The 24,592-nt window shown below is 49.4% G+C and overlaps 1 protein-coding gene across 3 annotated transcripts in view; it reads left to right on the top strand.

Moving 5' to 3' along the window:
- The first annotated feature begins 11,599 nt into the window (after positions 1 to 11,599).
- The window catches only part of CYTH1 (cytohesin 1), a 116,863-nt gene continuing 103,870 nt past the window's right edge, over positions 11,600 to 24,592 (top strand). Inside the window, exon 1 of one of the 3 annotated variants that reach the window (XM_055243045.2) lies at positions 11,600 to 11,710. In XM_055243045.2, the coding sequence (XP_055099020.1) occupies positions 11,689 to 11,710 (22 nt within the window). In that variant the 5' untranslated portion in view covers positions 11,600 to 11,688. The remainder of the gene's footprint in view (positions 11,711 to 24,592) is intronic. The other 2 variants (XM_063617360.1, XM_055243043.2) reach the window with 2 other exon arrangements.

The raw sequence follows: 24,592 nt of genomic DNA, 5'->3' as shown, positions 1-24,592 counted from the left end.
TCTCATTGCGTATGTGCCCACTACTCTTGGTAAGTGACTTCTAATGCTACCTCAAGAATTCCCATCCCACCCCAAAATTAAACAACACGGGAAAACCAAAGCTAAAACCAACTCCTCTTCCTCTGTTCTCGTCTCTTTCTTACCTCAGGGTTCTCAGTGCTCATAGGGCAGCAGGAGCACCTGGGGAGAGGCATTCAATACTGACGGAAGTAGAATCAGAATCTATGGATGAGGCTTAGGCATCAGCATTTGAAGCCTTCCGGGGTGGGGGGAGGGGGGTGGCGGGCGTGGTGGCTCATGCCTGTAATCCCAGCACTTTGGGAGGCCAAGGCAGACGGATCACTTGAGGTCAGAAGTTCGAGACCAGCCTGACCAACATGGTGAAACCCCATCTCTACTAAAAATACAAAAATTAGCTGGGCTTGGCCTGTGCCTGTAATCCCAACTACTTGGGAGGCTGAGGCAGGAGAACTGCTTGAACCTGGGAGGTGGAGGTTGCAGTGAGCCAAGATCATGCCACTGTACTCCAGCCTGGGCGACAGAGTGAGACTCTGTCTCAAAAACAACAACAAAAAACCTTCCCAGGGAGATCATAGTGAGCAGCAGAGTTGAGAGTTGCCGTCCTGGTCCCCGAACTCACACTGGAGCACCAGAATTGCGAGGGGCTCCTTAAAACACCAGTTGCCGGGCCCCTTCCCCCGCATTCTATTCAGCAGGTCTGGGCTGAGGCCTGAGAATGTGCGTGTCCAATAGTCCCCACGGCTGCTGCTGAGCAGACCCACTGTTCTGATCTGATGCCTCCCAGAGGGGCTGGGTGGTTGGTGTGGGAGAGTGGAAAGGAAGTGTGGTATAGGTGTTGTTCCCCATCCTCTGTGGGGACCTCTGCTGGAGGTGCTAGACGAGGTGCCCCCTCTGTGTATGCTGGCACCCCACCTGTGCCCTTGAGGCCAACCTCTTCCACCCTGGGGACCTTGCTCCATTAATTACCCTGTCTGCTCCCGTGTCTCACTCTTCCCTTCCCTTAGGAACATGTTCAGGCATCTCCCATCCTAAAAAGCCTGCATGTCCTTGTGTCCCCTCTCAGCTACCCTCTCCCTTGGTTGACATTCAGTTTGCTCTGTGTTGACTCTCCGTGGTTCTTAGTCTAGCTTCTGCCGTCATCAATTCTCAGTGACCTAATTCCCACATTTGCCACCGACTTCTGCCCAAGATTTGACACTGTTCACCTCCGCACCCTGGAGAGCTCCTCTAAGATGTGAGTCTGTTGCATTTGCTGCATACTCTAGATCAAGCCCAGAATCGACTGATCCAGTCAATACATCCCACTGAACAGCCGACTGATCCACCCTCTGTCGGGATCTCTACTGTAGACACTGAAAGAGGTGCCCCCTGAGTATAGGATCCTGGCCTCCAATAATCCTCTCGCCTTGGCCTCCCAAAGCATTGGGATTACAGGTGTGAGCCACTGTGCCTGGCCTCCAGGACAGTCTTTTAAGGCAAGAAACCAGAATCTAATCATTCCCCAGCATAAGGTTTCCCACTCCTGTTCAGAGAAAATAGTCTCCTCTATTTTGTGATCCAGCTCCCCCCTGCCTCTTCAGCCTTCCACAGCCCCCTGGAGGCCTCTGGGCAGCTGTCCAGCCCGTTGTTCTGGGATCCCAGAAAGCACTCCAGGCATTGAGGAAATTGCCCTGTGAGAGGGGCCTGAGATTAAAAACATGCTTGTTCTTAGCAAAATCTGTCCCGAATTGTTGCTTATTCAAGTTGCTTTCTCAAGGGGAAACTGCTGTATATTTTTCCTGCTTTAAAGGGATTAAAGTAGGGTCAGGCTGGAGTCAGGTTTGAATCATGACTTCCTATAGAAAGAAGGCCAGGGCCGGGCGCAGTGGCTCATGCCTGTAATCCCAGCACTTTGGGAGGCCTAGGCGGGGCAGATCACCTGAGGTCAGGACACAACATGGAGAAACTCTGTCCCTACTAAAAATGCAAAATCAGCCGGGCATGGTGGTGCATGCCTGTAATCCCAGCTACTTGGGAGGGTGAGGCAGGAGAATCGCTTGAACCCAGGAGGTGGAGGTTGCGGTGAGCCGAGATCGCACCATTGCATTCCAGCCTGGGCAACAACAGCAAAACTCCAGCTAAAAAAAAAAAAAAAAAAAAAAAGAAAAAAAGAAAAGAAAGAAGGCCAGACTGGGAATCAAGACCTGTGTTCTAAGGGGTCTGCCATGAGTTAGCATCATGAATTTGCTTTTCTCTAAAATGCAAAGGTTAGATTCAAATCATCATGATTGTCAGCTGTCACTCTCACGATACGTGTCTTGCATTTGTATTTTCATTGGTTTTCTCCCTTATGCTTCAATTAGGAGGGTGTTGATTAGAGGAAGCAATAGGACATGGCTGCCAAATATCCATTAGACATTGAGTGAGAAACAGGTCACAAGATTGCCAGTCCCTTAAGCAGGATCTAGGTATTTAGGTAGCTTTTTACCATCATGAGACCAGATTTCAACACACAGTCTAAGTACATGGCAAATACTTGCTGTGAAATGTGTGTAGGGAATTCAAGTTCTTTTACATAAACCAATGATTTTTTTTAAGGCCGTTTTAAAATGAATGTGTTGGCCAGGCGCAGTGGCTCATGCCTGTAATCCCAGCACTTCAGGAGGCTGAGATCAGAGGATTGCTTGAGCCCAAGATTTTGAGACCAGCCAAAAAAGGCCAGTCATAGTGGCTCACACCTGTAGTTCCCAGCACTTTGGGAGGCCACGGCAGACAGATCACGAGGTCAGGAGTTCAAGACCAGCCCGGCTAACATAGTGAAACCCTGTCTCTACTAAAAATAAAAAAAAATTAGCTGGGCATCATGGCACACGCCTGTAGTCCCAGCTACTCTGGAGGCTGAGGCAGGAGAATCACTTGAACCCAGGAGGTGGAGGTTGCAGTGAGCCGAGACTGCGCCATTGCGCTCCAGCCTGGGTGACAGAGTGAGACTCTGTCTTTAAAAAAAAAAAACAAAAAAACCACATCTCTACTAAAAATACAAAAATTAGCCAGGCGTGGTGGTGGGTGCCTGTAATCCCAGCTCCTCAGGGAGGCTGAGGCAGGGGAGTCACTTGAACCTGGAAAGCGGAGGTTGCAGTGAGCTGGGATCACGCTATTGCACTCCAGCCTGGATGACTCAAAAAAAAAAAAAAAAAAAAAAAAAAAAAAGAAAGGTATTATTCTGCCATTTTCTGTCTTATGTGGCTACCGTTCTCTTGGCAAGGCCTAGCACTTACCAGCCACCCAGTAAATATTTGTTGAATGAGTGAACTGGAGCAGCTGCTGAAGGCAGCATGCTTTGTGACTGTGCATTCGGACCGTGCTCAGAAAACAGCCAGCCCACCGTCCATCAAAGTTAGTGGCTCCACAGTCCACACTGCACGAATTCCCCTTCACATTGCCTTCCCTGAGCCCTACCCACACCCCCTTTGTTTTTCTGCGTAAGTGAAAACATTTTGGTGAAGTCTAGCAGGAACTGGAGCACTAGCTCCTCTATTTGAAGTGAACGCCCAAACCGTGGCACATGGCCAGCTGTCTTTTGGGTGGCACAAGGAACAGTTGGTGACAGCTGGATACAATCAAGTTCCATTACAAACAGATTTTAAGTGCCATTTACACACAGAAGAAATTGCAAGCTTTGGCAAAATAAAATCTGGGGGTTTTCAAAGCAAGACAATGCCCCAATCCAAGCCTGTGTGAGCAGTTCACTTTGCAGCCTCTTGCGGGGATTAACACCCCTTCTTCATCACGCTTCACCCTCTCTGCGAGGTCTATGCTGCAAAATTAGCAAGTCCAGGAGGCTTGCTCCCTGGCAGAGCTGCTGAGTCCTCTGTCTTCTATTTATTCACTTTTTGAAGAGACCTGAATTAAAGGTCTGTCTAACCACTGTTCAGCCTACTCCTCCTGGGTGGGAGGGGTCAGAGGCTGGCTTCTAGAAAAGCTGCTACCTCTAGATCATCCCTTTCACTTGGTCTCAGGGCATACAAATCACTCACACAGTGATTGGGCAAGTGAAGGCTGACATGCCCAGCTAAACCTCATCTCTCTTTTTTTTTTGGGGGGGGGACCGAGTTTCACTCTTGTTGCCCAGGCTGGAGTGTAATGGCGCAATCTCGGCTCACTGCAACCTCTGCCTCCCAGGTTCAAGTGATTCTTCTGCCTCAGCGTCCCAAGTAGCTGGGACTACAGGTGCGTGCCATCACGCCCGGCTAATTTTCGTACTTTTAATAGAGACGGAGTTTCGCCATATAGGCCAGGCTGGTCTCGAACTCCTGACCTCGTGATCCGCCTGCCTCAGCCTCCCAAAGTGCTGGGATTACAGGCATGAGCCACTGCACCTGGCCTCATTTCTCTTTGGTGAAGCCAGTGTTGTCCCCAGACATCTCAGTCCTTAGTGTCCCTCCTGTCCCCACCTCTGGCAATAGGCAGCATTCTGGCCGTGGTGGAGGGGAATGACATCAGGCAGTGGCTGACAGTTCTCCTCTTGGTGGAGGGGAGGCCATAGATGATGTCCTGGTATCTGGTGTTCTGTTGGCCTCAGCAATACCTACCCCATGGACCCAAGTCCCTCCAGATCTTGTCCTTGGCCCTTCCTTCCTTCACGCCTTCTAGCAGATGAGGGTGGGCTGTCTGTTGTTCCTCTAGCACACCGGGTCGGGGTGGGCATCAGTCCTGCCTTTCTCCTGAGACCCTCCAGCTTGCACCTTCCAGAAGCTGGGCACCCCCACTGCCCCACTCAACCAGCTGGGAGAACATAAAGGTAATGAAATAGAATTGTTTTAGAAAAAGGAACCAGGGCCCGGTGCGGTGGCTCACGCCTGTAATCCCAGCACTTTGGGAGGCTGAGGCGGGCAGATCATGAGGTCAAGAGATGGAGACCATCCTGGCCAACATGGTGAAACCCTGTCTGTACTAAAAGTACAAAAATCAGCTGGGCATGGTGGCGCACGCCTGTAGTCCCAGTTACTCGGGAGGCTGAGGCAGGAGAATCGCTTGAACCTGGGAGGCAGAGGTTGCAGTGAGCCGAGATTGCGCCACTGCACTCCAGCCTGGCAACAGTGAGGCTCCGTCTCAAAAAATAAAAAAATAAATAAATAAAATAAAATAATCTATGCATATGCAATTTTAAACACAACTTGCAGAGCTTCGTGTATTCACTTCCTGAGGCTGCCATAACAAAGGACCACAAACTGGGTGGCTTAAGACAATGGGAATGTTCTCTCACAGTGCCAGAGACCGGAGTCTGGACTCAAGGTGTCCTCAGGGCTGTGGGGGAGGATCCAGCCTCTCCCAGGAACTCCTTGGCTTGTGGCCACATCACTCCACTGTGCTTCCATCTTCACGTAGCCATCTTTCTGTTTCTGTGTCCAGATCTCCCTCTTTTTGTAAGGACACCAGTCCTATTTGATTAGGTCCCACCCTAATGATCTCATGTTAACTTGATTACATCTGCAAAGACCCCACTTCCAAATAAGGTCACAATTCATAGGTACTGGGGCTTAGGACTTCAACATATCTTTTGTTGGGACGTGACTCAATCCATAACAGTATGGAAAGGTTCTCTTCTTAGAGGTAGATGTGGCTCCCAGTCTCCTCTACCTCACGGATGATCAAGTGGTGCTGATTCACGAGAGTGGAAGCCTCTAGAGCTTGGGGCTTTCCGGCTGCGCTTCATTGCCCTGTGTGTTTCCAGCACACGAACAGCGACCCTAACGGAGATTTGTTCAGTGACTGAATATACACCTGTTAATAAGTAGCATGTATACATTGATTTTGATTATAAAGGGTTCTGTATTATATACCACTGTTCTGACTGCTTTTTTCACTTATACATATAGCTTGGAAATTGTCTTCTGTTGGTAATACAGAAATCTGCTTCAATCTTTTGAAGCCTGTGGGTGCTCCCTTGTATGAAAGTATCCTAATATAGTTAACCTGTTTGCTATTGATGAACTTTGAGGTGGTTCCTGAAGACATTTTAAAACCATGGTATAGGGCTGGGCATGGTGACTCACGCCTGTAATCCTAGCACTTTGGGAGGCTGAGGTGGGTGGATCACCTGAGGTCAGGAGTTCAAGACCAGCCTGGGCAACATGGTGAAACCTCGTCTCTACTAAAAATACAAAAGTTAGCCAGGTGTGGTAGCGCGTGCCTGTAATCCCAGCTACTCGGGAGGCTGAGACATGAGAATCGCTTGAACCTGGGAGGCAGAGGTTGCAGTGAGCTGAGATCATGCATCACTGCACTCCAGCCTGGGTGACAGAGCGAGACTCCGTCCCAAAAAAATAAATAAATAAAATAAAATCATGGTATAAGCATAGGAAAAATATATGTTGGGTCACCTCTGCTTAAAACCTTTCTAATTCTACTGCCGGGCGCGGTGGCTCACGCTTGTAATCCCAGCACTTTGGGAGGCCAAGGCGGGCGGATCACGAGGTCAGGAGATCGAGACCACGGTGAAACCCCGTCTCTACTAAAAATACAAAAAATTAGCCGGGCATGGTGGCGGGCGCCTGTAGTCCCAGCTACTCGGGAGGCTGAGGCAGGAGACTGGCGTGAACCCGGGAGGCAGAGCTTGCAGTGAGCCGAGATGCGCCACTGCACTCCAGCCTGGGTGACAGAGCGAGACTCTGTCTAAAAAAAAAAAACACCTTTCTAATTCTTTTCATTAGGCAAGGCAGGGACGCTGAAGGGGGAGTGTTTCGGGAAAAACTCTCCAACTATGGTCTGCCCTCACCTCACAACAATCTTCACAGAAGACTGCTCTGCCCAGAGGCGCAGGGGTCATCCCCACACACCAAGCAGTGGACACCTCCTGGGGGTCCTCTAATCCAGTCCAACTCGGACTCTATCTGGAGTGAGGTCAGATCTCACAGGCTGAGGGCCCAGTCCCCAAGACCGCATTTGTGACGCCAGTCACAAGTCTGGGCCTCTGAAGTTCTGAGCAACCAGCTGAAACTTGGGATTTCTGTGACCCCCGCTCTTTGGGTTTGATTAATTTGCTGGAGCCACTCACAGAACTTAGGGCAACACTTACATTTAGTGTTTTGTTTGTTTGTTTGTCGTTAATTTTTTTGAGACAAAGTCTCGCTCTTGTCCCCCAGTGTGATGGCGTGATCCCAGCTCACTGCAACCTCCACCTCCCGGGTTCAAGCGATTCTCCTGCTTCAGCCCCCCGAGTAGCTGGGATGACAGGCGCCCACCACCAAGCCTGGCTAGTTTTGGTATTTTAGTAGAGACGGGGTTTCACTATGTTGGCCAGGCTGGTCTCGAACTCCTGATCTCAGGTGATCCACCGGCCTCCCAAAGTGCTAGGATTATAGGCATGAGCCACCACGCCTGGCCATTTAGTGGTTTATTATAAAGGATATTGTAAAGGATACAGATGAAGAGATGGGGAAGGGGCACAGAGCTTCCAAGCCCTCCCTAGGCACCACCCTCCAGGAACCTCCACATGTTCAGCTATCCTAGCCCAGTCTTTTTTTTTTTTTTAAATGGAAATTTTTATGGAAGCTTCCTTCCCCCGGGGCACAGGGCAGGACCCTCTCTGGGGAGGGTCTTAAGACCCACAATCAGAAAGATGGGCAAGATTAAATTCCTGCCTTGGGGCGGGTGAAAGAACAAGAGAAGGCTAGAGAGATTGTTTCCTGAGGCCTAAACCAACATTATAACAAAAGACTGTAACAAGAGCTAAGGGAGGTATGAGCCAGGAACAGTGGAAAATACCAGAGGGTGGCCAGGAGCAGCAGCTTATGCCTGTAATCCTAGCACTTTGGGAGACTAAGGTGGGTGATCACTTGAGCCGAGGATTTCACAACCAGCTTGGACAACATGGAAAGACCCTGTCTCTAAAAAAAAAAAAACAATAATAATAAAATATTAGCTGGGTGTGGTGGTGCGCAACTGTAGTCCTAGCTACTTGGGAGGCTGAGGTGGGAAGATCAGTGGAGCCTGGGAGGTGGAGGCTGCAGTGAGCCATGAGCCACTGCACTCCAGCCTGGCCAACAGAGTGAGACCCTGTCTCAAAAACAAAACAAAACCAAAAACTGTAAAATACCACAGGGAGGTACCAACTTAAAAAAATTAGTTGTCCAGTGGATCAACCACTAAGGACTTACAAACCACAGCGAAACTTGCAGGGAGCCCAAACCCATTTTAAAGGTTCTCTGAAGAATCAGTGGATGTGGGGGAAGAGGTCTGGGTTAGAATCCACAGCTGGATTGGAGTCCTGTGGTTCCTGTCTCCCTGCCGCCGGCTCCTTCTCATTACGCTCCAAGGGCCGGGGACACCAATACAAGATACAAGAGTGAAACTGACTTGACTCCTGCTTGCAAGGAGGCTTTATTTTGATGTCTGTTAGCCTTGGCTTCCAAATGTCGTGCAAAGATAACAACTAAAGGACCTCTCTGGCCGGGCGCAGTGGCTCACGCCTGTAATCCCAGGGCTTTGAGAGGCACAGGTGGGCAGGTCACCTGAGGTCAGGATGTCAAGACCAGCCTGGCCAACATGGCGAAACCCTGTCTCTACTAAAAACACAAAAATTAGCTGGGCTTGGTGGCACATGGCGGTAATCCCAGCTACGTGGAGGCTGCAGTGAGCCGAGATGTGCACTGCACTCCAGCCTGGATGACACAGTGAGACCCTATCTCAAAAAAAAAAAAAAAAACCTCTGATCATGAATGTGATCTAATGGAACAGCTTCTGTGTTTCTTGGACAGTCATCCATGGTCAGGGACAGCCCTACCCAGTGGACATATGCACGCATTCATTTGCAACCAGAACAAACACTGTCTCTGTATTATGTGTGATAGACTACGATTTTTTAAAAATTCTATTTTCATCTAATAAGTATTTGTTTCATAACCATTAAGAGTCATGACCTGCTGTTTGAAAAACACTGTTCTTTCTTTTTCTGGAAACGGTCTCACTCTGACCCCCAGGCTGGAGCACAGTGGTGCAATCATAGCTTACTGAAGCCTCAACCTCCCAGGCCCGGGTGATCCCTCCCACCTCAGCTTCCCGAGTGGCTAGGACTACAGGCATGCGCCACTATGCTCAACAATTTTTAATTTTTCGTAGAGACAGAGTCTCTCTATGTTACTCAGGCTGGCCTTGAACTCCTGCCCTAAAGCAGTTTTCCTAGCTTGGCCTCCCAAAGTACTGGGGTTATAGGCATGAACCACTTCACCCAGCTGAAAAACACCAGTCTAATGGAACAATGTAAGGGAACAGAATTTGTAAACAGTCATGTTCTGTGCTAATCTGTGATTAGCAGTAATACTAGTATCCCTCCCTCTCCAAATCTATTCAGTTGGTGAGTTCAACTAAGAGGTCTAGAGTGCTGATAATAAGAATTAACATGCCATATGAATCGCTTTTCTTCTGGAGTTCTGGTCTTTGAGCAAGAGCTGAGGTGGTCTGGGACCTGCATACTGATAAGGGAAGAAAGCCAGCTCGAAGATACCTTGAACCTTCTGGTGAGTCTGGGGTTAGAAGTGAAGTAGGGAGTCAGAGAGGATGGCAAATACTGGGGGAGAGGCTCAGTGCTCCATTAGCTCATGTAACAGACGGTTTGAGAAGATTTGCCAGGTCAATGTGGGGTCAATTCTAAAAGTGTCCTAAGTCTAGGCCAAGAGGAACAAAATGCAGCTGGGTCTCTGACCTCACACGCCCAAGCCCAAGGACACATTAGCGCCAAAATGTGACTCTCTACTCTAAGGTCACCTGTAAAACTGGACAATCAGTGAAGGTTAAGATCATGAATCCGGCCGGGCGCGGTGGCTCACGCTTGTAATCCCAGCACTTTGGGAGGCCGAGGCGGGTGGATCACGAGGTCAGGAGATCGAGACCACGGTGAAACCCCGTCTCTACTAAAAATACAAAAAAAAAAAAATTAGCCGGGCGTGGTGGCGGGCGCCTGTAGTCCCAGCTACTCGGAGAGGCTGAGGCAGGAGAATGGCGTGAACCCGGGAGGCGGAGCTTGCAGTGAGCCGAGATTGCGCCACTGCACTCCAGCCTGGGCGACAGAGCAAGACTCCGTCTCAAAAAAAAAAAAAAAAAAAAAAAAAAAAAAAGATCATGAATCCAGCCAGGCATGGTGGCTCACGCCTGTAATCCCAGTACTTTGGGAGGCCAAGGAAGGAGACCAAGGAGAAAGGATCGCTTGAGCCCAGGAGTTCGAGACCAGCCTGGGCAACCTAGCAACCTCCATCTCTACAAAAAATACAAAAATTAACCAGGTATGGTGGCCAGCGCCTGCAGTCCCAGCTACTCAGGAGACTGAGGTGGGAGAACTGCTTGAGCCTGGGAAGCAGAGGTTGCAGGGAGGCATGATGGTGCCACCGTACTCTAGCCTGAGCAACACAGCAAGTGAGACCCTGTCTCAAAATAAATAAATAAATAAATAAATGAAAAAGAAAAATAGTAAAACTCACGACAGGTGGGCCCACAAGGAAAGAGTTCTGTGGCTTTTACTGCCGTTTTTTGGTTGGTCCAAAAATTCCCGGCAGTCCAGGGATCTCTGTGGAGTTCTCAGTGAATGTTCTGTGTAGGGTGCAGGAGCCACAAGTGACTGTAGGGGGAAAGGGGGGTTCTGGGGCTGGCATTCTGCAGCAGTGGGATACTCTTCTGACATAAAGAGAAGGCCGAGCGCGGTTGCTCATGCCTGTAATCCCAGCACTTTGGGAGGCCGAGGCAGGCGGATCATTTGAGGTCAGGAGTTCGAGAGCAGCCTGGCCAACATAGCGAAACCCCCTCTCTACTAAAAATACAACAATTAGTCGGGCGTGGTGGCACATGCCTGTAATCACAGCTACTCAGGAGGCTGAGGCAGGACAATCACTTGAACCCGGGAGGCGGAGGTTACAGTGAGCGGAGATCGCGCCACTGCACTCCAGCCTGGGCTACAAGAGCGAAACTCGTGTCCAATAAATAAATAAATGAATAAAATCCAAAACGCTGGGACTTGAAATGCCCTCCTTTCAGTCTTGACCCAGGTAAAATTCAGGACAAATCAAAGGAAGTAGAAGCAGTAAACTTACGACATACAATATGTAAAGGTTCTGAACGCAGGAGTAAATGAATTCAAATAGCTTTTGTGGCCTTTCGCCAAGGATCGGGCCCTCCCTGGCAAGCTGGGGCCGGGTCTGACCTTCCAGGTTGGCGTCAGCAAGGACCACCCTGCCCTTCAGTGGCCGGACACGACCCTGGGCTTTCGTGCGGTAGCCTGGCTGCAGGCCAGGTCGAGTCCGCCACCCCAGGGACCTGCACCGCCCTTGAGAAACCGAAACTTGCTCGGCCCGGAGGAGGCGGACCGGGAGGGGTCTCGGGACGGGGGCGTGGTCTAGAGGCGGGGCCAGCGGCGGGGGCAGGGGAGGGGCCTCGGGTGGGCGCGCGTGCGCAGGCCGGAGCCTCGGGAGGAGGCCGGGTACCCGGGGTGCGGCGCGCGCGGGAGGAAGGCGGGGCCTCAGGCGAGGGGCGGGGCCTCTGGCCGGGGGCAGGGGGCGGCCGCAGGGGCGGGCGCAGGCGCAGGCGCGGGCGGGCGGGGCGCCGGGGGCGGGGCTCCGAGCCGGGCTGAGGCGAGCGGGGGCCGGGTGGCGCGGCGGGACGCGAGCGGAGAGCCGGAGCGCGGAGCCCGGCTCCCGCACCATGGAGGAGGACGACAGCTACGGTCAGTGCGCCCCGGCGGCGGACGCTTCCCCCTCGCTGTCCCCCAGTCCCCTCCGGGCCCGGCCGTCCGGCAGCGCTTGCGGCGGTTGGCGTTTCCCGGGGACACTGGTGCGGGACGCGGAGCCCGGGGCGACCGGCGGGCGAGCGGTGCGCGGGGCCCCCGCGGGGCGGGGGTCGCAGGGGGTTTTGAGGGATGAGGGTCGCCGGGGCCGGGGTCGCCGGCGGCGCTGAGGGATGTGGGTGGCCGGGGCGGGGGGTCACAGGCCGGGCTCGCGGTCTCGCAGGGCCAGGGGTCGCCGCGAGCTCTGAGGAATGAGGGTCGTTGGGGTCGCGGGGCAGGATCTCAGGGGCTCTGAGGGATGAGAATCGTTGAGGTCGGTGGGGTCCCCGGGGCAGGGGTCGCAGTCTGGGTCCCGGGGCGCCGAGGGGTGGGGGTCGCTGGCCCTGCCGCCCCTCTGCGGGGCTCGGGGCGGACGCGCGGATGGCAGGGCCCGCGTTCCCCGCAGTTTCCGGCCGCTCTCGGCGTCAGCAAGTTGTCCCCGGTACACGTCTTTGTTCAGAAATGAGAACGGGGAGCGGCGCCGCCGGCGAGGCGCGGGCTCCGGGACGGCCCTGCCCGCAGGAGTATGGGCCCGGCCGCCGCCTGTCCGGTGCGTCGCCGCCTGCCGAGACGCGGGTGTGGAGCCCGAGGGGCCTCGCGGTGGGGACGCCGCTCCGCCGCCGACTGGAGACTTGACAAGCGGAGCCGCTGTCCCGCTCCCTTCGCTCCCGCGCGCTGAGGCTGCTGGCCCCGGCCAGGGGTGCCTCCCTCCAAGAGTTTGAAATTGCAGGGGTTGCAAAAGGTTGTTTGACATGCTGTAGTTAATTTATTAAGTTTGTTCATGAGGAATTAAAAGAAAGAATGGCAAATAGAACAAGTGGTGAACTTTTGTGGTTTGGTAGCAAAGTACAGATAAAGCAGAACTGTGTGGCCAAATGGAACCCAATTCTAGATTAATAACTAATGGGACATTTTTCTTTTTTTTTTTTTTAAGAGACGAGATCTCGCTCTGTCACCCAGGCTGGAGCACAGTGGCGTGATCGTAGCTCACGTCAGCCTCTTGAGTGGCTGGAACCACACACACGCCACCATGCCCGGCTAATCTTTTATTTTATTTTATTTTATTTTATTCATTTTATTTTTGAAACGGAGTCTCACTCTGTCGCCCAGGCTGGAGTGCAGTGGCGCCATCTCGGCTCACTGCAACCTCGGCCTCCCGGGCGAGCTGAGCGATTCTCCTGAGCCTACTCAGGCTCCTGAGTAGCTGGGACTACAGGCGCGTGCCACCACGCCTGGCTAATTGTTGTATTTTTAGTAGAGACGGGGTTTTGCCATGTTGGCCAGGCTGGTCTTGAACTTCTGACCTCAGGTGATCCGCCCGCCTCGGCCTCCCAAAGTGCTGGGATTACAGGCATGAGCCACCGCGCCCAGCCCTAATTTTTTATTTCTTTAAAAGATGGGGTCTTGCCATGTTACCCAGGCTGGTCTTGAACTCCTAGGCCCAAGCAATCCTCCCACCTCTGCCTCCCACAGTGTTGGGATTACAGGCGTGAGCCACCACACCCAGCCCACTTGTTACCTTATAAGTAAACAAGTAAAAGCAGCTTGTGCGTTTTTTTGTTGTTTGTTTTGTTGTGTTTTTGAGACAGAGTCTAGCTCTCTTGCGCAGGCTGGAGTGCAGGGGCGCTATCATAGCTCACTGCAAGCTCTGCTTCCTGGGCTCAAACAATCCTCTCACCTCCCTTCTCAGCCCCTCCAGTAATCTGGACTACAGGCCTGGGCTACCACGCCCTGCTAATTATTTTTATTTCTTTTTGTAGAGAGGGAGGTCTCCCTATGTTGCCTAGGCTGGTGTGAACTCCAGTTCCTATCTTGGCCTCCCAAAGTGTTGGGATTACAGGCATGAGCCACTGCTCCCAGCCTCCTTTTGTGATTAAAAAGAAAAATCACCCACTGGCTGGCCCCAAAAGATTGTTCAGCCCCTCTAGATTTCACTCCTGCCCACTGCTGAGAAGCCGGCAGCAGTTTTGCCTGCTGCTCTTTTCTCTGCCTCCTCTTGCCATTTAATTTCCCTCAGATCCCAGTGTCCTGCCTACCAGGCTTTCGTGCCCTCTCTTGTGTTCTTGCCTGCTGCAGTGGGCAGGAAGCTATTGGTCTGGTTGCTTTTAATACAGTGACTGCTTTGCCACCAGGCATGACATGAACTTGTACTTGAAAGAGGTAAATGGAAGCAGGGCGTGTTAGTTTCCTATACCTTTTATATTACCACAAGCCTGGTGGCTCAAAACAACATACATTTGTTTTAGGGTTCTGCTGGTCAGAAGTCCAAAATAGGTCTCACTGGGCTAACACTAGGCTGGTTCTTTCTGGAGGCTCGGGGGAGAACCCATTTCCTTACCTTTTCCAGCTTCTAGAGGCCACCTGTATTCCATGGTTCATAGTCCCCCTTCCATCTTCAAAGCCGGCAGGTAGCATCTTCTCATTTCTCTCAACCTCCTACCTCCCTCTTATTAAGATGCTTGTGATTACAGTGGACCCACCTGGATAATCAAGGATAAGGATTAGCAACCTTAATTCCATCTGTTACCTCAATTCCCCTTCTGCCGTGTAAGGTAACCTGTTCACAAGTTCTGGGGATTAGGACCTGGACATCTTTAGGGGCTATTATTCTGTCCTGCCACACACGAAGATGAGGAAGTTTGTTAGTTTATTCTTCCTCTTTCTTTCTTTCTGTCTGTCTGTCTGTCTTTCTTTTTTTTTTTTTTTTTTTGAGACGGAGTCTCGCTCTGTCACCCAGGCTGGAGTGCAGTGGCGCGCTCTCGGCTCACTGCAAGCTCCGCCTCCCGGGTTCATGCCATTCTCCTGCCTCAGCCTCTCCGAGCAGCTGGGACTACAGGCGCCCGCCACCACGCCCGGCTAATTTTTTTGTATTTTTAGTAGAGACAGGGTTTCACCGTGGTCTCGATCTCCTGACCTCGTGATCCACCCGCCTCGGCCTCCCAAAGTGCTGGGATTACAAGCGTGAGCCACCGCGCCCGGCCCTTTCTTTCTTTCTTGAGACGGAGTTTCACTCCTGTTGCCCAGGCTGGAGTGCAATGGCGCACTCTCGGCTCACTGCAACCTCTGCCTCCCAGGTTCAAGCGATTCTCCTGCCTCAGCCTCCTGAGTAGCTGGGATTACAGGCATGCGCCACCACGCCTGGCTAATTTTGTATTTTTAGTAGAGACAGGGTTTCTCTGTGTTGTCCAGGCTGGTCTCAAACTCCTGACCTCAGGTGATCTGCCTGCCTAGGCCTCCCAAAGTGCTGGAATTACAGGCATGAGCCACCCCGTCCAGCCTATTCCCCTTTCTACAGTTTTAAATATCATCCTTTTATTTTGGAGGAACTAAAAAGATGGAAGATTCCCCACCCAGAGGGTCACCACACAAAAAATACCTGATGCTGTAAGATGATCATATGAAGAATAAGACTCCCAAGTTCTTTAAGATTTGTGTTAGTCTCCAGAACTGTCCATTTCCCTCATAGTTTTCACAGAAAATTTACCTTGATCAGATCCCACATTGTAAAAGGAAATGTGTGTGATGGATTCATAAAGCATATAACATGACGTGTTCAGACGTCACCTCAGATCTTTCATTGTTTTCTTCTAAACAAACTTTTTATTATTATTATTTTTTAAATAGATGCAGAGTCTCACTGTGTTGTGCAGGCTGGTCTAAAACCATCTTCCCACCTCAGCCTCTGAAAGTGTTGGGATGAGCCACTGTGCCAGGCCTAATTAAACTTTTTCTTTCTTTTTTTTTTTTTTTTTTTTGAGACGGAGTCTCACTATGTTGCCCAGGCTGGAGTGCAGTGACACAATCTTGGTTCACTGCAACCTCTGCCTCCTGGGTTCAAGTGATTCTTCTGCCTCAGCCTCCCAAGTAGCTGGGATTACAGGCACCCGCCACCACACCTGGCTGATTTTTGTGTTTTTAGTAGAAATGTGGTTTCACCATATTGGCCAGGCTGGTCTTAAACTCCTGACATCAAGTGATCCACCCACCTTGGCCTCCCAAAGTGCTGGGATTACAGGCGTGAGCCACCACGCCTGGCCCTAAATAAACTTTTTTTTTTTTTTTGAGACGAGGTCTCGCTCTTTCACCCAGGCTGGAGTGCAGTGGCGCGATCTCGGCTCACTGCAGGCTGCGCCCCCCCGGGGTTCCGCCATTCTCCTGCCTCAGCCCCCCACGTAGCTGGGACTACAGGCGCCTGCCACCTCGCCCGGCTAATTTTTTGTATTTTTAGTAGAGACGGGGTTTCACCGTGTTAGCCAGGATGGTCTCGATCTCCTGACCTCGTGATCCGCCCGCCTCGGCCTCCCAAAGTGCTGGGATTACAGGCGTGAGCCACCGCGCCCGGCCTTAAATAAACTTTTTAAAGCTTAATTTTTTTTTCTTTTTTTTTGAGACAGTCTTGCTCTGTCACCCAGGATGGAGTGCAGTGGCACAATCTCAGTTCCCTGCAGCTTCCACCTCCTGGGTTCAAGCGATTCTCCTTCCTCAGCTTCCTGAGTAGGGGGTACTACAGGCACATGCTATCACGTCTGGCTAATTTTTGTATTTTTAGTAAAGATGGGGTTTCCCCATGTTGGCCAGGCTGGTCTTGAACTCCTGACCTCAATTGATCTGCCTGCTTCAGCCTCTCAAAGTGCTGGGATTACAGGCGTGAGCCACCAAGCCCAGCCTAAACCTTAATATTTGATTTTCAAAATAATGAGAAACATTTCTTATGGTGTTAACTTTGTGTGTGCGCTTTCAACAGTGCTTCCTCTGCTTTTGCACCTGTCCCTGCCGCGCAAGTTGGTAACGTTTTGTGAATCAGCCTAGGACAGGTACCATTGTTTTTAGAATTCTTTCTTTTTTTTTTTTTTTTTTTTTGTATTTTTAGTAGAGACGGGGTTTCACCGTGTTAGCCAGGATGGTCTCGATCTCCTGACCTCGTGATCCGCCCGCCTAAGCCTCCCAAAGTGCTGGGATTACAGATGTGAGCCACCGCGCCCGGCCTTAGAATTCTTTCTGGAGGGAAATGCATTGTAATTTCCTAGCTACCTTTTAGTATTAAAAAACTTTTGGAACATAGCTCATTGATAATATGCTGTAGAAAGAGAGTCTTAGAGTTTCTCTGTTCAATTAAAGACAATTTCAAAAACCAACAAAAAGGCTTTCTCAGCTCCAGTACTCTTTTGTATTCACTAGATAGGGACAGTCTGGTTCAGACTACACATATGTGGGATATGTCTTTACTGGTTTATTTATTTATTTAATTTATTTATTTTTATTTATTTTTTTTGAGACGGAGTCTTGCTCTGTTGCCTAGGCTAGAGTGCAGTGGCGCAATCTCAGCTCACTGCCTCCTGGGTTCACACCATTCTCCTGCCTCAGCCTCCTGAGTAGCTGGGACTACAGGCACCCGCCACCATGCTGGGCTAATTTTTTGTATTTTTAGTAGAGACGGGGTTTCACCATGTTAGCCAGGATGGTCTCGATCTCCTGACCTCATGCTCCACCCACCTTGGCCTCCGAAAGTGCTGGGATTACAGGCGTGAGCCACTGCGCTTGGCCTTATTTTTTTTTTTTTTTTGTGAGACAGGGTTTCGCTCTTGTTGCCCAGGCTAGAGTGCAATGGGGCAATCTCGGCTCACTGCAACCTCCGCCTCCCAGGTTCAAGCAATTATCCTGCCTCAGCCTCCCAAGTAGCTGGGATTACAGGCATGTGTCACCACGCCTGACTAATTTTGTATTTTTACTGGAGACAGGGTTTCTCCATGTTGGTCAGGCTGGTCTCGAACTCCCGACCTCAGGTGATCTGCCTGCCTCGGCCTCCCAAAGTGCTGGGATTACAGGCGTGAGCCACCGCACCTGGCCTATTGGTTTCCTTTTTTTTTTTTTTTTTTTAAACTGTTGATGGCACTGTGGAGTCCCACCAGACAAACCATTAACTTACAGGAAATACTATTCTGCTCAGGAAAAAGAAAAAAAATTGTAAAAATTAAATTTTGCATACATTTTCTTTATAACATGCATACTGTGTGTACTTTTTTTTTTTTTTTTTTTTGAGACAGAGTCTCGCTGTGTTGTCCAGCCTGGAGTCCAGTGCACGATCTTGGCTTACTGCAACCTCTGCCTCCCAGGTTCAAGTGATTCTCGTGCCTCAGCCTCCCGAGTAGCTAGGACAACAGGCGTGTGCCACCACGCTCAGCTAATTTTTTTGTATTTTTAGTAGAGTTGGGGTTTCACCATGTTGGCCAGGCTGTTCTCGAACTCCTGACCTCAAATGATCTGCCCGCATCAGCCTCCCGAAGTGCCGGGATTACAGGTGTGAGCCACTGCGCCTGGCTTGTGTACTGTTACCAGTGTATATTTCTGTGTAATAATGTTCAGGGTTGTAAACAGAAAACCACATATAATGCACTTTAAGGGGGTATTTGAGGGATTTTCTGGAGAGCATGTTCATCCTGCTGCTCTGTAATGGTCATCATTTTGGGGCTAATGACTGCAGTTGCCATGATTCAATTATGAACTTCCTTTTTTTTTTTTTTTTTTTTTTTTTTTTTTTTTTTTTGAGACGGAGTCTTTCTCTGTCCCCCAGGCTGGAGTGCGGTGGCGCGATCTCGGCTCACCGCAACCTCCACCTCCTGGGTTCACGCCATTCTCCTGCCTCAGCCTCCCGAGTAGCTGGGACCACAGGCGCCCGCCAGCACGCCCGGCTAATTTTTTTGTATTTTTTAGTAGAGACGGGGTTTCACCGTGTTAGCCAGGATGGTCTCGATCTCCTGACCTCGTGATCCACCCGCCTCGGCCTCCCAAAGTGCTGGGATTACAGGCTTGAGCCACCGCGCCCGGCCTATGAACTTCCTTTTTAAGCATAATTTCCTTTTTTTGTTGTTGAGACAGAGTCTTACTCTGTTTCCCAGGCTGGAGTGCAGTGGCGTGATCTTAGCTCACTGCAACTTCTGCCTCCTGGGTTTAAGCAATTCTCCTGTCTCAGCTTCCCAAGTAGCTGGGATTACAGGCATGTGCCACCACACCTGGCTGATTTTTGTATTTTTAGTAGAGATGGGGTTTTGCCATGTTGGCCAGGCTGGTCTCGAACTCCTGACCTCAGATGATCTGCCCACCTCAGCCTCCCAAAGTGCTGGGATTACAGTCATGAGCCACCGTGCCTGGCCTTTAAGCATAATTTCTATATAAACATTTAAAATGAAAGTTGCTGGAGTCTGTCATGTTCATTATAGCAAATGCATGTCTTATTTTTGTTCCTTTCAAGAAGTTAGCTTCAATTAGGGAAGTTTTCAGCAGAGAATTTTAAAATAATTTTTAGGTGAGTTTTCAAATGAAAAGGAAGAGACGTCTACAAATGTCCTTTACTTATTCAGCTTCTGAAATACCTTACTTTTTATTTGCCTTTGATGTAATTTTTACATTGAGTTCCCAGATTGATTATCTAAAGCAGGAAAGGTAGAACTAACTCATTATCTAAAGCAAGAAAGATAGAACGAATTTTAAGTTAAAATACCAGTGTTTTCAGCAAGAATTTAAAAAACTAGGTTTCACTTTCTCTGTAGAGGAAGAGTGGTGGGGTAAGACATTCAAGAAAGTTGTTCATTCTCATATTTCAAGAAGCATTGAGGTGCAGTTGCATAAAAACGTATCTACTGTCTCTAGCTTTGGCCTTTGAGGGAAGGATATAAGGGAATACTCAGGGCAGGGGTAAAAAGAAAAAAGACCCCTAGCACCCGAGGCTTTCAAGATCACTCTTAATAGTAACTTCTGTCCGTCTCTCCCCTTCCCCTACCCTCATCGGCCCCCACAATCCTCATGGGCCACTGGAGACTGTCAGGGTGTTCAGCCTGGTTTCTGTGCCTGGTTAGGTGTGGTGTCATAACGCTCAGGGGTACCTCAGGAGGACTAACCCTGTGGTCTGTGGATGGTGTGATGCCTCAGGAGCTGGGGTCACTGAAGGGGTGGGTGCCTGGTGGCACAGAGGGAAAGCAGGCAGCAAGTCGAGGGCCGTTATGCCAGCCACAGGTGGTGGGCTGTCTGAGGGAGCAGTGCCTCGCTGCATTTCTAACCCGATTTCCCATGCCGAATGCTCTGGTGGGTACTTCGGGGGTTTGATAAGAAAAGAGAGAAGCTTCTTCTGTGTTTTAATGGAAAGGAGTTTTATCACAGGCATAATCTTGAGTGTCTACTCAAGATTTGGGAACATTTCACATGTATGTATTACGGTTTGTGACCAAAGACTCTGGATAAAAGGAGGACTTATATCAGAATTATAGGAAGAGCTGTCATGCTGTTCCATGGAGACCTGTGTGTGGGTGGTGAGAAGATTCAACAAGAAAAATAAGGTCTAGGCACTGGCATGTCTGGGTGCTGCTGCGGGCTGGGGAGAGGAGCTGTTACATTTAAGAAAGATTTGCCTTTTCATCACCATGTCTCCAGAATAGGCATGGTGCCTGGGGCCCTACAGAGGCAGCTCGGCAACAGAACACTTGTATGCATGTTTGACCCCATGCAGAACCCGTTTTCTTTGTTTTTCTATGATATGGATGACTTCCATTGTTCTCAAACTTAGTTACTAACTTACTGATTTGCCTTTATTGAAAAGAACACAGTTATTTGCAGTGAACACTTTCTTAGAAAATCTGGAACATAAGGTTGCCATAATTATACACACTTTGTGGTCTTTAAGATATATTCTCAGGGTGACATGAACATGTCAGAGAGTATAAACATTTTTAGAATTCTTGATGTCTGGTGCCAACTTTTTCTAAAAGGGCTGCACCAATTTACTCTGTTCTTAGCAACGTATGAGTACACATACCTGTAATAGTGCAAATGTGCCCCCAGTGAAGATCAACATTTTAAAACAAACAAACAAATTGAATTTGGTGGTTACAGAATGGTGACTCATTAAATCTACTGATTACTAGCTACATTAAAAAAAAATTTTTTTTGCATATTTGTGTATTATGAACTGGCTGTGTCATAAGGAATGATGGTTTATTTACTTAACTGAGGTTAACTCTTTTCTATCAAAGTGATTTACAGGTTTTTGTCACTGATGTTTTAAGCATGGGGAAAGTGTGTATCAGTTTTGACTGGGGTTTAGGTTAGATTTTGGCTAATTGTAACAGTCATTTACCTTTCTTTTAATTTTTCTTTTAAAGATGAAAGATCTCTCAACCCATATATTGTCTTCTGGCCAACTACAAAATGTTTCCTTAGAGGAGAAATTGTGAAGTAAATAGATTTTTTAAAAATTTAATTTAGCTGGGCGCAGTGGCTCACGCCTGTAATCCCAGCACTTTGGGAGGATGAAGCAGGTGGATCACGAGGTCAGGAGATCGAGACCATCCTGGCTAACATGGTGAAACCCCGTCTCTACTAAAAATACAAAAAATTAGCCCGGCGTGGTGGCAGGAGCCTGTAGTCCCAGCTACTCGGGAGGCTGAGGCAGGAGAATGGCATGAACCTGGGAGGTGGAGCTTGCAGTGAGCCGAGATAGCCCCACTGCACTCCAGCCCGGGCGACAGAGCGAGACTCCATCTCAAAAAAAAAAAAAAAAAAAAAAAAAAAAAAAAAAAAAATTAATTTAATTTAATTTTTTTGTTTTTTTTTTTTTGAGATGGAGTCTTGCTCTGTCGCCCAGGCTGGAGTGCAGTGGCACAATCTCGGCTCACTGCAACCTCCGCCTCCCTGCCTCAGCCTCCCGAATAGCTGGGATTACAGGCATCCGCCGCCACGCCTGGCTAATTTTTGTATTTTTAGTAGAGATGGGGTTTCACCATGTTGGTAAGGCTGGCCTCGAACTCCTTACCTCAGGTGATCCGCCCGCCTCAGCCTCCCAAAGTGCTGGGATTACAGGCGTGAGCCACCGCTCCCGGCCAATAGATTTTTTTTTTGAAACTATAATTTTTCTTTTAATTAAATAGAGCAGGGTCTCACTATGTTACCCAGGCTGGTCTTGAACTCCTGGCCTCAAGTGATTCTCCTGCCTTGGCTTCCTAAAGTACTAGGATTACAGGCATGAGCCACCAAACCTTCCTGTGAATTAAACAGATTGTATTGGTCTGGGTTATAATGATAAACCGTTCAGCTTCAGGCTGGGCACCGTGGCTCATGCTTGTAATCCCAGCACTTTGGGAGGTCGAGGTGGGCAGATCGCTTAAGCTCAGGAGTTCAAGAGCAGCTTGGGCAACATGGTGAAACCCCATCTCTACTAAAATACACACAAAAAAAATTAGCCGGGTGTGGTGGTGCGTGCCTGTGATCCTAGCTACTCAGGAGGCTGAGTCACTAGAATCGCTTGAACCTGGGAGGCGGAGGTTGCAGTGAGCTGAGATCCTGCCACTGTACTCCTGCCTGGGCAACAGAGTGAGACCACGTCTCAAAAACAAAACAGGCCGGGTGCGGTGGCTCACGCCTGTAATCCCAGCACTTTGGGAGGCCGAGGTGGGTGGATCATGAGGTCAGGAGATCGAGACCATCCTGGCCAACATTGTGAAACTCTGACTCTAATAAAAATACAAAAATCAGCTTGGTGTGGTGGTGTACACCTGTAGTCTCAGCTACTCAGGAGGCTGAGGCAGGAGAATCGCTTGCACCTGGGAGGCGGAGGTTGCAGTGACCCGAGATCGCGCCACTGCACTCCAGCCTGGCGACAGAGTGAGACTCCATCTCAGAAAACAAAAACAAAAACGAAACAAAACAAAACACTTCAGTTTCTGGAATCTTATGGATCATACCTGCTCTTTTCTAAATGTTCCATGTGTTAATCAAAAGAGATTATGTCGAACAGATTTTTTCTTCGTATTTCTTGCATTCATGATCAATTAGGACACTTATTCTATAGTAAGAATTAGGAGATTGCCTTCTTATTTCAAGTATGGGGGGCACACATCATAGGCCATTTGGAACAAGAGGGATGAAACATCTCTGTGTATTGTGCTGGACCGTTGGAAGACTTCAACTTGAGAGCCGTGTGGAGTCTGGTCGAGTCTGCTTTCCTGTTATTGTTCCACCCCTTTCCTGCTCTCCTCTCCAAGATGAAAGTCTTCCGAGTGGGCTTCTAAAGAAAAGAACTTTGCCTGAACCTGTCCCTTTGCTCCATTGCCACACTACTTCTTGATTGTCTCTAATTATTGTTGCAATTTAGTTTCAGTTGCAATCATAGAGGCATGGAGGAGGTGGAAAATTATTTAGAGATGATGAAGAAGTGAATCCCACATCCTCTGAAACTGCTGGTAATGTTGTTTTGCTTCTCTGTTTGCATTAACTTCAGAAAAACACAAAAGCAGTGAAGGGTATGTAGGGGATTTCTATGACTCCTCATTATCCAGGATAGCGTGACATTGTATTATTTCTGCTTTTATGGTGGTGAGGTGGTTATTAGCTGCTTTCTTTAGTGACTGAATTTTATAGCAAGGGCCAGGATAATACCTTCCTTATCCAAGTCTTTTTATATTTTCCACCTTTTCTTTTCTTTCTTTTTTTTTTTTTTTTTTTGAGATGGAGTCTCGCTCTGTCACCAGGCTGGAGTGCAGTGGCACAATCTCGGCTCACTACAACCTCCAACTCCCTGGTTCAAGTGATTCTCCTGCCTCAGCCTCCCAAGTAGCTGGGACTACAGGTGCGTGCCACCACGCCCAGCTAATTTTTGTATTTTTAGTAGAGACAGGGTTTCACCATGTTGGCCAGGATGGTGTCTATCTCCTGACCTTGTGATCTGCCTGCCTTGGCCTCCCAAAGTGTTGGGATTACAGGTGTGAGCCACCTCATCTGGCCTTCTTTTTTCTTTGAGACAGTCTTAGTCTGTCGTCCAGGTTGGAGGGCGGTGGAGTGATCTTGGCTCACTGCAACCTCTGCCTCCTGGGTTCAGGCATTTCTCATCCTTCATCCACCTGAGTAGCTGGGATTATAGGCATGTGCCACTGCACTTGGCTTATTTTTGCATTTTTATTTTATTATTCAGACAAGGTCTTGCTCTGTTGCCCAGCCTGGAGTGCAGTGGCATGATCTCAGCTCTCTTTTTTTTTTCTTTCTCTTTATTATTATTATTATTATTATACTTTAAGTTCTAGGGTACATGTGCACAATGTGCAGGTTTGTTACATATGTATCCATGTGCCATGTTGGTGTGCTGCACCCATTAACTCGTCATTTAGCATTAGGTATATCTCCTAATGCTATCCCTCCCCCCTCCCCCCACCCCACAACAGTCCCTGGAGTGTCTGCCTCCCGGGTTCAAGTGATTCTCCTGCCTCAGCCTGCTGAGTAGCTGGGATTACAGGCGGGCACCACCATGCCTGGCTAATTTTTGTATTTTTAGTAGAGATGGGGTTTTGCCATGTTGGGCAGGCTGGTCCCAAACTCCTGGCCTCGTGTGATCTGCCCACCTCGGCCTCCCAAAGTGCTGGGATTACCGATGTGAGCTACTGCGCCTGGCCAGTTTTTGTATTTTTAGGAGAGACGGTGTTTCTCCATGTTGGCCATGCTGGCCTTGAACCCCTGAGCTCAAGGAATCTGCCTGCCTTGGCCTCCCAAAGTGCTGGGATTGCAGGTATGAGCTCCTGCACTTGGCCATTTTCTACCTTTTCTTGAGTCTTCAAGCCTTCTATTTCAGAAGCATGCCCTTACCTGGCATTATTAAATCTGTGTTGTAAATTAGTAGTGTTAGGTATGAATGATGGAACTGGCTAAGGCTATTAAAAAACCTATTTTCGGTCAGGCACTGTGGCTCACTCCTGTAATCCCAGGCCAAGGCAGGCGGATCACGAAGTCAGGAGATCGAGACCGTCC

The sequence above is a fragment of the Symphalangus syndactylus genome, chromosome 14 (assembly GCF_028878055.3).
Source record: "Symphalangus syndactylus isolate Jambi chromosome 14, NHGRI_mSymSyn1-v2.1_pri, whole genome shotgun sequence".
NCBI classification, from domain to species: domain Eukaryota; kingdom Metazoa; phylum Chordata; class Mammalia; order Primates; family Hylobatidae; genus Symphalangus; species Symphalangus syndactylus.
This window is presented reverse-complemented; position numbering and strand designations above follow the sequence as displayed.